At 38.7% G+C, this 15,595-nt stretch overlaps 1 protein-coding gene across 1 annotated transcript in view; it reads right to left on the bottom strand.

Moving 5' to 3' along the window:
• plg (plasminogen) overlaps window positions 1-15,595 on the bottom strand; it is a 19,765-nt gene extending 4,170 nt beyond the window's left edge. The window contains exons 1-17 of the mRNA XM_017721713.2: window positions 15,470-15,595; window positions 15,208-15,237; window positions 13,953-14,079; window positions 13,758-13,864; window positions 11,922-12,036; window positions 11,158-11,297; window positions 10,949-11,069; window positions 10,515-10,633; window positions 10,269-10,431; window positions 9,703-9,827; window positions 9,398-9,554; window positions 3,290-3,486; window positions 3,042-3,187; window positions 2,853-2,946; window positions 1,488-1,602; window positions 1,226-1,300; window positions 952-1,092 (exon numbers count right to left, since the gene is read on the bottom strand). Coding sequence (XP_017577202.1) covers window positions 952-1,092; window positions 1,226-1,300; window positions 1,488-1,602; window positions 2,853-2,946; window positions 3,042-3,187; window positions 3,290-3,486; window positions 9,398-9,554; window positions 9,703-9,827; window positions 10,269-10,431; window positions 10,515-10,633; window positions 10,949-11,069; window positions 11,158-11,297; window positions 11,922-12,036; window positions 13,758-13,864; window positions 13,953-14,079; window positions 15,208-15,237; window positions 15,470-15,518 — 2,021 coding nt within the window. The 5' untranslated portion in view covers window positions 15,519-15,595. The remainder of the gene's footprint in view (window positions 1-951; window positions 1,093-1,225; window positions 1,301-1,487; window positions 1,603-2,852; window positions 2,947-3,041; window positions 3,188-3,289; window positions 3,487-9,397; window positions 9,555-9,702; window positions 9,828-10,268; window positions 10,432-10,514; window positions 10,634-10,948; window positions 11,070-11,157; window positions 11,298-11,921; window positions 12,037-13,757; window positions 13,865-13,952; window positions 14,080-15,207; window positions 15,238-15,469) is intronic.

The following is a 15,595-nucleotide window of genomic DNA, read 5'->3' as shown; positions in this document are numbered from 1 at the left end:
CGACCAGAACTTATGCAGGTTTTTAATTACCTATTTTTTTTGTTATTTCCTCTCTTCTTAATGAAAGACTATGCTTCCCATTTTGTAATGTAAATAGTTTTTTTTTTTGTTTTTTCAAGGAGCTTAACTGAAGGTAAAGTCAGAATTGTTTTTCTTTCCTTCTTTCCTTCTTTTACATATTCATTTATCTTATTTATTTATTTATTTTATTTCTTCTTCTTTTTTTATTATTACTATTAAGTTTTACCTCTTTTTTTAAAAGGAATATTGGTTTGGATGGTATTGTCAAAATATGCTTACCATAAGAGGAGCAAAGATTAGAAAAAGAGGCACCTCAACAGGCCCACAATGGAACTGTCCTTAGCCATAGTAGTAGTGCTAATTGATCATTTTATTTTGGTACTTTTTCCCCATGTTCTTTTCAAAAGACTTTCCCCAAAAAATAAAAAAATAAATAAAGCATTTCTGTCTGTCAGGCAAACAGCAAAACATTTTTCAGAAATGATTGTTTTTAAGGATTTCAAGAATGAGAGTTTAAGTACTACTTCAGAAATGTCAACAAATAACTAAAGGCTTTAAAATGCCATTAAGACTAGCCCTAGTGCATGCATGTCCAAGTTAGTCACAGTAAAATGGACCAGTATGAGGAAACAGAGTTATCTGTGTGGTACCATGTTTTCTATCACTATATAACAGAAGCTCAATGCTGCCTTTATTGTTGGATGCATATGGATCATATTTTCTGCCCTGTGCAAAATCAGAATAACAAAACTCAAATAAAATGTGAAGTACATTGCTTTTCATTTGTTTGCTTAAGAAATCACACTATTAAAGGTGGAGATTAAAAGGGAGAAATATCCCCTTTTGTATACACATTAAAGAGGTAATATCATTAATGGGATTCTACAGCTAAGATTATACTGTCTGCTAAAGATTCAACAGAAAATTCACCTGTCTAGCTTGAGAAGCGCAATGTCTGTTCCTCTTGGTCCCAACACAATCTTCTCCAAGTCTCGAACCTGTTTGGAAGGCTCAACTGCTGCTTCCGTGTGGATTCCCAAGAGCACTCTGTAGGCAGATGGTCTGGTAGAACTGGAGAAAGGTGGGTTCACCATTATCATAGATGGGAAGATGTCACCATCAAATTCATTGCATTATGAATAAGTTCTAACTACTGAATTCCAAATTTATAGATGTTTCATATAAGACACAAGCTGTCACTCACCGCTCAAGACAGTGGGCTGCAGTGAGGACCCACTGTGGATCGATTAAAGTTCCACCACAGAAATGAATGCCAGCGCTATGAAACAAAATTACAGCAAGGCACTGAAATGTAGACTGTAAAAAAATATTGCATTTTAACCTGAAAAGTAAGTTACCTGGCCACTTCAAAAGATTGAATTTATTGAAAAATAAGCAGAATGTGAGACTCAATAACTGACATTGAACTCAAAATTTTAATAAAAATGTGATAAAAAATGTCATACCTGGTTCTAAGACTGATTTGCCAAGGCCAAGAGTGAGGCTTAGAGACACATCCACCCACGATTCGGCCAAAGCAGCGCCTTGGTTTTACTGCTGGCTGTCCACACTTCTGACCATCTGTTTACAAAGGTGAACCCCCTTACATTTAAACCCAATGAACTCTACACTTTATGATTTGGCTATTAATCTTAAGACATCAGCTGGGGTGGAGAAAGTTCCACTTTAGTACTGTGTCAAAATCTTGATTAACAGTGGAAGTATGGAGCCACAAATATACCTTTAAAGTAAAAAGGTAGCAATGTTTGTATATAAAAGTAGAAAGGCAGTTATTTAACACATAAAATTAGTAAGGACATTTTTTACATGAAAAAATCCCAGGCTTATTACAGGGACTTTAAGGCAAATTGACTGAGCTTTTCTTAGGTTATTCTTAGGTGTGTAATAAAACGTTGGGTCCGCCAGTGGGCCCTGGCCACAAACTTTAGTGTTGATGATTAATTGGTCATGTTGTACATAACCCATACTGTCAAATCTGACTTCTCCTAACAAACTTTGTGCAGTCTGGTGCCTAATGGGTGGAATTAGCTATGTACAAAGTCATTTTAAAAGGATATTAACTTTGAAAAAAAAATGCAGAAATTTTACTCAAAAGCATTTGAAAAATTAGAAAAAAAAATCATGCCCTTTCAGAATTGTAACAGTTACTTTAAAGGTCTAAATAAAAATGTAAGAAATAAAAATGATGTTTCTCTCTTGAAAACTGTGTGAAAGTATGAATATTCCATTTCAACAATACTTAAGTACATATTGTCCAAAATAATACTTGAGTATAGTAACAAAGCCAAATAATTAAATTAATAATAATAATAATAATAATAATAAAATATAAAATATTTTCTACTCATCATTCAGAAACTACCATGTAAGTTAAGTAATTATTAGAAGGCACATTGCCAGAACCAAATCATGAGTGGGACATCTGGAAACCACTGTGGGGCAAGGAGGGGTAGCAGTGTATCCACTGGGCAGAAAAAAAGCTAAGAATTACATGTCAAGAACATCTACAGTAAAACCACACATTCATGAAAGAATCACCAGGAGATCCACAATTAATCACCAAATCTACATACAACATCCCACCAATCTAAAGTGATGCATGCAAATCCTATTATGTTAACTAATGAAGCCACTGAAACTCGGCACGCATGGCAAATTCTGCCACAATGCGCATGAAGCTTGATTCTCTTTAATGGTTTATGGGCATGATGATTTGGTGATGGGGCGTGGCCCAACTAAATGACTCCCTTTTACATACAATGTTTACTATGAAGCAGAATCAATCAGCGGTCATAAAAGGGAATTTATACCACAGTCTGGGATCTGACAGTAGTCCCACTTCTTGCTGGGATCCGTAGTATAACACCAAGGTCCATTGCCGTCATTATCAGGATTTCTGCATTTCTAGCCAATAAATGACATTATAAAAAATGGGCATTAATAAACTGCTTGATGGTCTTTCACCATACCACAGTCATGACACAAACTCTATCACCTACATTCAAATCCAAACCCTTGTCTGGGTGTGATGCAGGGGTAAAGGTAGGAGTATGGGGGGTTTTAGCAGACCAAGCTTGACAAGTCACTCCTGTGATGGTTGTTGATGTTGGGCCCCGATAGCTGGCACCATTGCCTTCTTTACAATCTTCAAATAAAATCACAAGCATTGTTAGACATTAAAGTCCTGCTTGGATGAGAGCACCCAATAGAACAAGAGTGAGGACTGCTTGATCTCACAAAGGCAGACCTTTGACTGGAGCATCTGTGGATATGGGTTGAGGAACAGCTGTTGGGGGAGTTATGGGTTTAAGAGCAGGTACTGAGATGACCCGGGTGGCACAGCGCTCTATTCTGCAGTATTCCCAGCGCACAGAGGGATCGGTGGTGTAGCACCATGGAGCTCGGTCACCATCAGGGTTCCTGCACAAGTTTCTTCTCAAGTCTCTGTGTGTTGGAAGAAAAATATAAAAAATGTGGAGTTAAACTTGGAGAGAATTCTTTAGTTCCCCTGAATATGGACCCTTCAGTCCAGACCACCTGGTTTATATATTGAGGAGAAGTTTAGACAACACTTTTTCAAACTATGTGAAGCACACTTATTTTTATCCTTGTCTATGGAGCAATGTGGAACATATATACACTAGGGATGGGAATCTTTAGGCACCTTATGATTCGATTTGATTACGATTCAGAGGGCTGCGATGCGATTATAAAATGATTAGCGATGCATCTTGATGCATCTTTTTTCTATAGAGGATTTCTATTTTAAGTAGTTTTTAATCAAAGTATTTGTAATGATCCATAATGCATTTACTTCCAATATCTTTTATTAATAAATCAAATGGAAGTGATCTAGAAAGCTCTCATTCACTGCTCTTGTTTGAGATGCTGCTGCCACTAATCTGCGATAAAATGCACTGTTAGGGTTACATAAGATCCAGTGGTAATGGATGTCCACACAGCATGTTATAGCCGTTCTACCCCTTTGATTCAGTGATTTTATAATTTTGGTTTTGGTCTCATATTTGAGATTCAAGGCTCACTGTGTTAGTAAAATATTTTTGAGATTGGATGCTGAATCTCAGCTCCAAAGTTTGCAGCATAGCGCGAAAGCCCTGGTTCTCAACAACTGAGAAGATTGCAGGTCACACAGCTACTATGTCTTGCCTCGCTAGTAGCTACGAAAAGGCAAAGAGATTAAGACGAACATTTGGAGATGAAAGGACTTATTCACATTAATGAGCAGATTAAGTAAGATGAAGTAATGAGTAAGATGAAGTCGCTTCTCTTTCAAATTTCCCCATTCCACCTTAAATAGTACAGCAGCTACATTTGATGCCTCAGTCAGAATTTAAGGTGGAATGGGAAAATTCAAACAAGAAACTGGAGGATGAGAAGCAACTTCAGCCTCATAAAACAGCCAAATGATGAGAAACATTTTATAATAAGCTACTCTACTTCTGAGGAAAAGTTTCCTGATGGAAAGGGGAAGAAAGCAGTTATGGCTGAGCTAAAGCTTAAAGCAGAGCAAAGTCTGTGTTTCTGTTTATATTTTCTACCCTATACGAAGACATCAGTACACACTAAGACATACTGGGCATTAAATATTGTGGCTCCCAAGGTGGTTTGATTTTTGTTGAACTGCCACGCGACACAGTTTCTGAAGGGAGGGCATCATGCTCTGTTTCAGAATGACACAGCACATGTTTTCATTTTCATTGAATTCATGTTTCCATTAATGAACCGCAGCTCCCCAGTGCTGGCAGCACTCATGCAGCTCCAGACCATGATGCTACCACCACCATGCTTGACCATAGGCAAGAGACAGTTGTTTTGGTACTCCTCACCAGAACGCCACCACACATGTCGGACACCATCTGAGCTAAACAAGTTTATCTTGGTCTCGTCAGACCACAGGACATGGTTCCAGTAATCCATGTTCTTAGACTGCTTGTCTTCAGCAAGCTGTTTGCGGGCTTTCTTGAGTGTCAGCTTCAGAAGAGGCTTCTTTCTAGGATGACGGCAATGCAGACTGAGTTGATGCAATGTGTGGTGTATGGTCTGAGCACTGACAGACTGACCTCCCACTTCTTCAACCTCTGCAGCAATGCTGGCAGCACTCATGCATCTATTTTTTGAAGCCGACCTCTGGATGTGACGCTGAACACATGGACTCAACTTCTTTGGTCGACCCTAGCGAGGCCTGTTCTGAGAGGAACCTGTCCTGGAAAACTGCTGTATGACCTTGGCCACCATGCTATAGCTCAGTTTCAGGGTGTTAGTAATCTTCTCATAACCTAGGCTATCTCTGTGGAGAGCAACAATTCTGTTTCTCACATCCTCAGAGATTTCTTTGCCATGAGGTGCCATGTTGAATATCCAGTGGAAAGTATGAGCAAATTGTACCCAAAACATCAAATTTAACAGCCCTGCTCCCCATTCACACCTGGAACCTTGTAACTCTAACGAGTCACATGACACCAGCGAAGGACAATGACACAATTGGGCACAATTTGGACATGTTCACTGTTAGGCATACTCACTTGTGTTGCCAGCTATTTAGACATTCATGGCTGTGTGTTGAGTTATTTTCAGAGGACAGTAAATCTATACTGCAATACAAGCTGTACACTGACTATTTTAAGTTATATCCAAGTATCTATAGTGTTGTCCCATGAAAAAATATAATACATTTTTTGCAGAAATATGAAGGGTGTACTCACTTTTGTCATATACTGTCCCTGTAAAGAGTGTGGACTTTGCCTTTTGAATTTTAGGTTAATATGCAAAGTGAGAGAAGTTACATTTATGTTACTTTACATACAACCTTGTTTCCAAAAAGTTGGGACACTGAATGTAAATAAAACTACAAAGCAATGAAAGGCAAATCATGTAAAACATATCTTTAAAGGAAAATACAACAAAGACAAAACATCAAATGTCTAAACTGCTAAATTTTTATTGTTTTTTGAAAAATATATGCCCGTTTTAAATTTGATGCCAACAACATGTTCCAAAAACGTTGGGACTGGGCATGTTTACCACTGTGTTTTTAACAACACTGTATGCATTTAGGAACTGAGGAGACCAACTGCTGTAATTTTTGAAAGTGAAATGTTTTCCCATTCTTGTTTGATATTGGATTTCAGCTACACAACAGTTCAGTGTCTTCGCCTTGTTGTGTTTCATAATGTGCATTTCATAATGTGCCAGACATTATCAGTGGGTAACAGGTCTGGACTGCAGGAAGCCAGTTTAGCACCCGGGCTCTTTTAATATGGAGCAATGCTGTTGTAATACCTGCAGAATGTGTTTTGGCATTGTTTTGCTGAAATAAGCAAAGTCTTCCCTGAAAAAGACGTCATCTAGATGGCAGCATATGTTGCCAAAACAGGTATATATCATTCAGCATTAATGGTGCCTTCGCAGATGTGCACGTCACCCATATGATGTGCACAAATGCACCCCATATACCATCATGAATACTGGCTTATGAACTGTGCACTGATAGCAAGCTGAAGGTTCTTTAGCCTGGAGAACACAGCATCCATGATTTCCAAAGAGAATTTCAAATGTTGATTCGTTGGACCAAAGGACACTTTTCCATTTTTTCCAGTCCATTTTAAATGAGCTCAGGACCAGAGAAGGTGGTAGCATTTCTGGATCCTGTTTATACACTGCTCAAAAAATAAAGGGAACACTTAAACAACACAATATAACTCCAAGTGTATCAAACTTCTGTGAAATCAAACTCTCCACTTAGGAAGCAACACTGATTGACAATCAATTTCACTGCTGTTGTGCAAATGGAATAGACAACAAGTGGAAATTATTGGCAATTAGCAAGACACACTCAATAAAGGAGTGGTTCTGCAGGTGGGGACCACAGACCACTTCTCAGTACCTTTCTGCTTTCTGGCTGATGTTTTGGTCACTTTTGAATGTTGGTGGTGCTTTAACACTCGTAGTAGCATGAGACGGACTCTACAACCCACACAAGTGGCTCAGGTAGTGCAGCTCATCCAGGATGGCACATCAATGTGAGCTGTGGCAAGAAGGTTTGCTGTGTCTGTCAGCGTAGTGTCCAGAGCCTGGAGGCGCTACCAGGAGACAGGCCGGTACACCAGGAGACGTGGAGGAGGCCATAGGAGGGCAACAACCCAGCAGGAGGACTGCTACCTCCGCCTTTGTGCAAGGAGGAACAGCAGGAGCACTGCCAGAGCCCTGCAAAATGACCTCCAGTAGGCCACAAATTTGCATGTGTCTGCATAAATGGTTAGAAACCAACTCCATGAGGATGGTATGGTGGCCCGACGTCCACAGATGGGGGTTGTGCTCACAGCCCAACACCGTGCAGGACGCTTGGCATTTGCCAGAGAACACCAGGATTGGCAAATTCGCCACTGGCGCCCTGTGCTCTTCACAGATGAAAGCAGGTTCACACTGAGCACATGTGACAGACGTGACAGAATCTGGAGATGCCGTGGAGAGCGATCTGCTGCCTGCAACATCCTTCAGCATGACCGGTTTGGCAGTGGGTCAGTAATGGTGTGGGGTGGCACTTCTTTGGAGGGCCGCACAGCCCTCCATGTGCTCGCCAGAGGTAGCCTGACTGCCTTTAGATGGATGATAAGATCCTCAGACCCCTTGTGAGACCATAAGCTGGTGCAGTTGGCCCTGGGTTCCTCCTAATGCAGGACAATGCTAGACGTCATGTGGCTGGAGTGTGTCAGCAGTTCCTGCAAGATGAAGGCATTGAAGCTATGGACTGGCCCGCCTGTTCCCCAGACCTGAATCCGATTGAGCACATCTGGGACATCATGTCTTGCTCCTTCTACCAACATCACGTTGCACCACAGACTGTCCAGGAGTTGGGGGATGCTTTAGTCCAGGTCTGGGAGGAGATCCCTCAGGAGACCATCCACCACCTCATCAGGAGCATGCCCAGGTGTTGTAGGGAGGTCTTACAGGCACGTGGAGGCCACACACAATACTGAGCCTCATTTTGACTTGTTTTAAGGACATTACATCAAAGTTGGATCAGCCTGTAGTGTGTTTTTGTGTTCTTTAATTTTGTGTGTGATTCCAAATCCAGGCCTGCACTGGTTAATAAATTTGATTTCCATTGATGATTTTTGTGTGATTTTGTTGTCAGCACATTCAACTTTGCACAGAACAAAGTATTCAATGAGAATATTTCATTCATTCAGATCTAGGATGTGTTATTTGAGTGTTCCCTTTATTTTTTTTGAGCAGTGTATAATGTTTCTTCTTTGCATTTTAGCGTTTTTACCTTGCATTTGTAAATGCAGTGATGAACTGTTTTCACAGAAAGTAGTTTTCAGAAGTGTTTCTGAGCTCATGCAATGATTTCCACAACAAAATGTCTGTTTTTAATGCAGTGCCCCCTGAGGGCCCAAAGATCAAGGCCAGCAAATACTGGTTTTTGGCCTTCTCCCTTGCATACAGAGATTCCTGCAGATTCTCTAAATCTTTATATGTTATTATGTACCATAGACGATGAAAAGCAAATGTTCCTTGGTATTTTATGTTGAGAAACATCATTCTTGAATTATTGCACCATCAACCACCACAATTTTTTAGCATTACAAAACTTCACAAGCCTTTTGTTGCCCCAATCCCAACTTTTTTGGAATGTGTTGTTGCCATCAAATTCAAAATGGGAAAATATTTTTTTAAAAAACTATGAAATTTCTCAGTTTCAACATTTGATATGTTGTCTTTGTACTATTTCATATATAGGGTTTAATTGATTTGCATATCATTGCATTTTGTTTTATTTATATTTTACACAGCAAAATGTATATTTTCCTACTAGTTTCTGTTAGTGTGTAGTAGATAAATATTCTCTCTTTTCGTCCTCCCAGAATTCCATTTCCCAGTGAAGCAAAAGTCAAGTTTTTAAGATGGGGAAGAATATCGTCAGCTTATGGCTGGGGTGTCCAATCTTATCTACAAAGGGTCGGTGTGGCTGCAGGATTTCATTGCAACAGAGCACAGCACACATGATCAGTTGTTTAATGATTGAGACTGACTGATTGAACAAATGGAATCAGATGTGCTCTTCTTGTTTGGAACAAATACCTGCACCCACACCGGCCCTTTGTGGACAAGACTGGACACCCATGGCTTATGGCACTGTCGTGGTGCTGTTATAAAGGGAGACTCTTGGTCCTTTCTCAGTTCTTTAAAGTGAGTTCTGGCGTTTTAGCAGTAACCACAAGCACAAGATCTCCTGACCACATTTCTCTTCCTTCCATACAGTCTCTCTTTACACTATTTGATGATTGGTCTGAACTTGAAAAATGACATTAAGCAACACTTTTTGACTTACGCATTAGGAAAATCCATAGGGGTCTTCCTATGTGAATGAGGTTGCATAGAGGTCCAGAACTGGCATTTCTTTCCACTGATGGTCTCTGACGTAACTCCACGATATGAGCTCCCATTACCTTCATAACAGTCCTCAATTGGAGCTATAACTGGATCATCTGAGAACACAGCATTTGATTTAGAAAAATAACACTTATTTGTTATTTTTCAGAAATACAACCATCGCACACACATTCCTGAGAGATGCTACTGCATGATGGCTAATGATGAAAGAAAACATTCATCCAGATTTCATGGAAAACTGACCAGGATGTGGCCCGTCACCACAGCTCGGTACAGTGCAGTACTCCCAGCGAGTCTGTGGGTCAGTTGTGTAACACCAGGGTCTTCTCTCATTATCAGGGTTCCTGCAGAAGTTCTCGTCAAGTCCTCTGGAACAGACACACATGAACTGTCAATGCAACCAGGCTCAATACACAAAAAATGCTATTATGTAAAATAAAATAAATGTAAAGCCTTTATTTTATTAAAACATCCTTTATGCTCATACACTAATGTATGACAATACCCCCAAAAAATTGGGGTTGTTTGACAAACTAAAAACATGTTGACTACATAAATACCATAACCTAACAAATTCAAGCTCATTGTAGTCTTGATTTGACATTGTAGTCAGCATTTCTGAAAGATCTAACTAGCAGATGAAATTGACAATGAGACCAAAAAAAGATTCTCTAAACAGCATGGCTTTAATATCTAGAATGCAGTTGATTTGAGTGCTCATATGTATGTATATTAAGTGTTGCATTGGCTTCAACCCTGACTCAGACTACCCGACAATCCTCTTAGCACACTGAGTCATTGCTACTCACTTGCATGGGTAATTATCTGGTGTCCTCGAGTGCTTTTGAGGAGACTGAGACGACCAGGTCTGGCAGGTTTTCCCTGATTCTGTCACAGCAACCGTGCCTCTATACAAGCTACCATCTCCAGTGAAACAATCCAGCTGAGGCACAACGGTTGGTGGTGGAGTTGCTGTGAGAAGAGTGTAGTCATATGTACAGCATACCATTCAATAAAACAGCGTGGTTGAACAAATGAAAGAGGAAAACGCTCACTGCAGCGAGGAATAGAGCAGAACTCCCAGCGTTTGGCTGGGCTCTCTGTGAAACACCATGGTTTAGGCTCTCCATCAGGGTTCCTGCAGTAGTTTTCCTCCAGGTACTTCTCGGGAAGCCTGCACATTGACATAAACACACAAAAAAACACACATTTGTCTCATGTAGGATAGGGCAGCACAAAATAAATTTGCAACATGAGAGTTTCTGTGGTCATCAGATTAATAAAGGTATTTATGCAATTCAAGAAAAGTCAATTATTTTGATCAAAATAATGCAGGCCAATCTTTAAATATGTCACATAGTACATATCAGCACTTTTCATGTATGGCAAGGCTAAATATGAACAACACTATGCAATTTAATTCTAACAATATTTGAATCAATGGACAAGTCAGATGCACAGTAATCAGTGCAGAGCTTTGAGTGCTTACACTGAAGGGATGTATCCATGATTATGGGGTTTCTGGGAATCCCAGCGTTGACAGGTAAGTCCACTCTCGGTGGTGGAGACCTTGCCTCTGTAGCTCTCTCCACTGCAGTACATGCATTCCACTATAGATGTATAAGACCATGTTTTAGGTCATCACATTCTAAAGGCAGAGTTGTGATGCACTGTGGTGAAATGGGGCAGTTCCTCTACCTGTGCAGTCTTGGACATCACAGTGTTCCCATCTCTTGCCTTCATCCATAGTGTAGCACCAGGGGCCTCCCTTGTCTCCATCAGGGTTTCGACAGTAGTTGGACTCGAGGTCGGCTTTTGGGTGCGTCTTTGGGGTGATGCTGCAAGATGATAAAGTACACCCTTAAAATGGTTATTCAAATGTTCTTTAGACAACTGAAAGAACAAATTCAAGGCGAAAATGTTTTTTTGCATAATAAATGGCTCTTCTTTATAAGGGAAAATCTGTTGGTTCTATGAGCTCTTTTTCTGGGCGTTGGTGGCTATTCTGTCATCAAAATGAAACAAAACAAAAGAAAATACATTTTAATTTATATGGCCAAATGAAATATTGTGACTGTGTTGAGCTACCAGTGAACAATGATGAGTTAAAAGGGAGAAACAATTCATTCCACAAAGACGGCCATGCTGAGATAAAAACGAACAGCTCAAATACAGCTTTCTTTATTTTAAAAAGTGTGTACAATTGCTCTGATAAGAAACAGCATTTAAACACAATAAAACATTTTTTTATAAATATGGCTTATCCACCTCCAATTTGTGCATACATTTTTATCTAAATACATTCCATCAACATTTATATTTACATTTACATTGTAGATATACAGTCTACTCTGGCCTTCATTTTACTCTTTCGTACCTTAACTAATATTCCTGCTGTTCTCTAAAACATTTTGTGGAGCATAGATATTGACAACTTATCATTTATACAACACAACACATACTTCGGCTTATGAGGGTATGTACCCTCCCAGCGCTGACAAAGGATCCCTGATTTCGTCTTGCTTTTTGTCCCTCTGTAGTCAGTGCCGATGCCAATGACACACTCTAGTAAATAATCTAGGGAAGAAAATCAATTTGAAAGAATACACACATCAAATCCTGGAACCTAGAAGTGCTTGTCTAAATGTACAATAGGGCTGCACATCAAATCACATTTTTATGATGATATGAGTTTCTGCAATAAACACATCGTTAACAATTATTCTGTGCACTGAACTTGAACCCTGCTCTCCTATAGGGAGAACAAGAAACTTTTACCATTCAGCGCTACAGCCAGCTACAAAAAACATACATGAACTACTAAAAATGCTTTGAACATCAGGAAGTCTCACTCCCAAAATTGTGTTTTAAATGTGCGAAACACTGATGGCTAATGTTACAACAAACGTGCATCACCACAAGGAGCTTTTTTAGGAAGAAAACACATATTCATTTGTTTTTCTGTTTCTATAAAAAAAATAACCTTTACACAGGTTAGCTGTTGAGGTAATGCAGACTGTTCATCAGTCTTTCAGAGGACAAAATGTCTTTGAAGTCATGATTGTAATAAATAATCTTTTTTATTTTGTAAGTTGTATTTTGCTTTTTGCCTATACGAGAGTTTAAGCTGCGCAATATGACAATACACATCATTATCATGATAAACTATGTCACAATATGCTTTTCTGAACATATTGTGGATATCATCAGCACTTGTACTTAAGCCAGTACTTGCACTTGCAACACAGTATGTCAATTACTGAAAACAAGTCATTGTCTTCACTGTTTTTTTAAAGTATTATTTTTAAACATAGCACAACTGGTTCTTTTTTCTCTGTTCCAACTTATTAGATGCCTGAAAAACTAAATTGTGATATATCGTATGTATTTTGCACAAAATGTTTGTGTACTTCTAAGATTTCTGTTTACAGCCAAACAAAAGTGAGTATCTTTGCCACTATTTTATTCATAATTTATTGCTTCTCGCATTTTAAATCCATATCATGCAGCCCTACTCTACATTATCATAAAGGCATATTCTTCGCACTGACAAATATCTTTTTCAAACAAAAAATTATTCTCCTTCGCATCACTCAATGAACCCTTCCTTTATTGTAAGAAAGCACTGACGATTAATAGATGCAGTCAACACATATGACCACAGCCTCTCACTGCTCAGCATTCCAGAACAATGAAATGAGTAAATTATCAGAAAAAAAGATTAAAAACAGAGATGGTGGTCTGAAGCAGAACTTTAAATTGTTGTTGACTACATAGAGCATGGAACACTTACGCAATGCTTTACTGGACGGGAACTGTTTAGATAATGTTCTTCACCTTTTGACTTTGTTTAGCGTCACAGATCAAACTATGTTCTGATTCTGGGGAGATTATATATTAACTGGTGTACCACAAGGGCATCGAGTTAGGTCTAAAGAATAAACTAAATAATGCAATTAGTGCTTTTTCCAAGTATTTCTATTGTAAGTGACTCAAAAGCAACATCTCTTTTCTTCTCAGGTAATTAATATATATTTCAATGATTATTATTTTTTCTTCAGAGTCTGTGAAGACCCACGAGGAAAGGTCATTGTCTTCTTGAAAGATCTAGAGATAGATCTAAAGATCTATGATTAATCAAAGACTTCATAAATAGTTGATTTAGTTGATTTGAGTTTAATCAGTTGAGCTTAATCAGTTGTGTTTCAGCTGGGAAACGACTAACCTTCCTAGTGAAAATGCAAGAACAGGTATGGAGAAGGTCTAATGATCTAATCAACCAGTCGTCAAAGCCTTACCTTTCCTCTCATACAGAGCTGTACTCATTCTCCGAAGCACTGGCTCTATCTTAGAGTTGGCTGCTACTGTTATGCAGTCTTGATCTTTTTCAATGTACATAAAGGACCTGCAAAAGATACACACATATTAAACCGGGGTAACAACTATAATGCAGCACTGCAGATGATGTTCAGCATGTACTTTCCAGTGCTTGCCTGCATGTGAATAATCTCTCTGTATTGCACTTCTCTGCACAGTCTTGCACAGATTTTACAGCGTACTGGCTTTTCAGAAGCGTGAGTATCCAAGCACCATCAGTTTTAGTGTACCCGTCCAGAACATCTGTGGGGAAAAACAGCGCGAGATATGGCGAAAGGGTGCAGTTAACACTACAATCCAACAAACGGCAAACAGAATAAACAGCATGTCTGGAAAACACATGAGAAGATGTAGAAGTTTCTTTAAAGCTTTAATCCAGTTTGAAGTCTGGGCCTAAACAAGAGTTTATGTAGCCTTAATAAAGGCATTGGCAGGATAATATACAGTATGTTATACCAAAACTCTTGAAATCTGATCAACTTGACCACTTTAACCACTTAAATGCTATAAGCTAACCCATTTTATCACAGGCTTGTTACATCCTAAAGCTGTATTATTCAGTAACTACCCTGACTGTAATGCAAACTCACTGACTCACTGTTAATTATTGCCAGGATTTCACAATATTTATTTATCACAAATTTTTCACAGTTAAATGTCAAATTTTATCGTGACATCAACCCATCTTAAACTGTTTTCTGTTATAACACAGCACATTATCACATTACAGGACGGATGTGCAACAGAGAATTAAAAGGCATTGTAATAAGCTTATGCTTTAGGTTTTGAGGTCATTTGGACAATTCTGGAACAGTGACATGTTCAACAATGTTGTGCAAGCATAAGTTAAGATGCCTATAAAAACAGTTTCAGGTACAATGTGCATATACAGTGCAAATAAATATTTATATTAATTTGTGTATTTTTATTAACATATTTTATAGATTTGGTAATATTAAAAGTTTTTTTTCTTGTGTAAATTTACAGTACATTACTGGGTACTGAGTTGCATTACTTTTACAGCTATGTAAATTACTGTATTTTAATTACAGCATATTACATACATTGTACAGCAGAATACAGCTACATCACAGCAGTCTTGTGGTCCAGGTCATAGCATGAAATTTGTCATTATATTGTTTTTATTGCTAACATGGTACATTGAATTACTGTGGGAGTCCTGCATGCAGTGGCCAGTAATTTACTATAATTGTACAGTGAATCTTTTTACAGTGGCTTACAGAAATGTGCCAGTGACTCTTGGCCTTTTAAGGTGTTAATTAGAAAATAGAGCATAAACCATGAGCACATGTATCAACACTGCATGCATATAAAATATTCAATAACAAAAAATGAAAACATTTTGCTTACCTTGGCTCACACTCTGCCCTATCAAGACACCTGTTAAAGGTATTGAAAAACATTATTAAAAAGTATGACAAAAAATGTTGCAAAAAGTATTAACATGTACTGTAATATGAAGCACACACTTCAAAATTAACACTTAATATTTATTTACATCAAACAGTTACTGACAGCTGTTCCAATCCTTTCTGTACACTGTAAAAGCTGTCCACAATTCCAACAATCACTTTTGCTTATGTTAATGTATTGTTTTGATCTGGCGGCTCACCTGCATAAAGGATAAGGCAGAGCAAGAGTGGAGCTTTGCATGCATCCATGTTGTAGCACTGATGAGCAGCGCAGGCAACAATTTTAGTGCAGGATTGGAGACTTTCAGGCCATGTCAATAAGACAA

The sequence above is a fragment of the Pygocentrus nattereri genome, chromosome 4 (assembly GCF_015220715.1).
Source record: "Pygocentrus nattereri isolate fPygNat1 chromosome 4, fPygNat1.pri, whole genome shotgun sequence".
NCBI lineage: Eukaryota > Metazoa > Chordata > Actinopteri > Characiformes > Serrasalmidae > Pygocentrus > Pygocentrus nattereri.
Note: the sequence above shows the minus strand (reverse complement) of the source record. Positions and strands in the feature narration are given on the sequence as shown.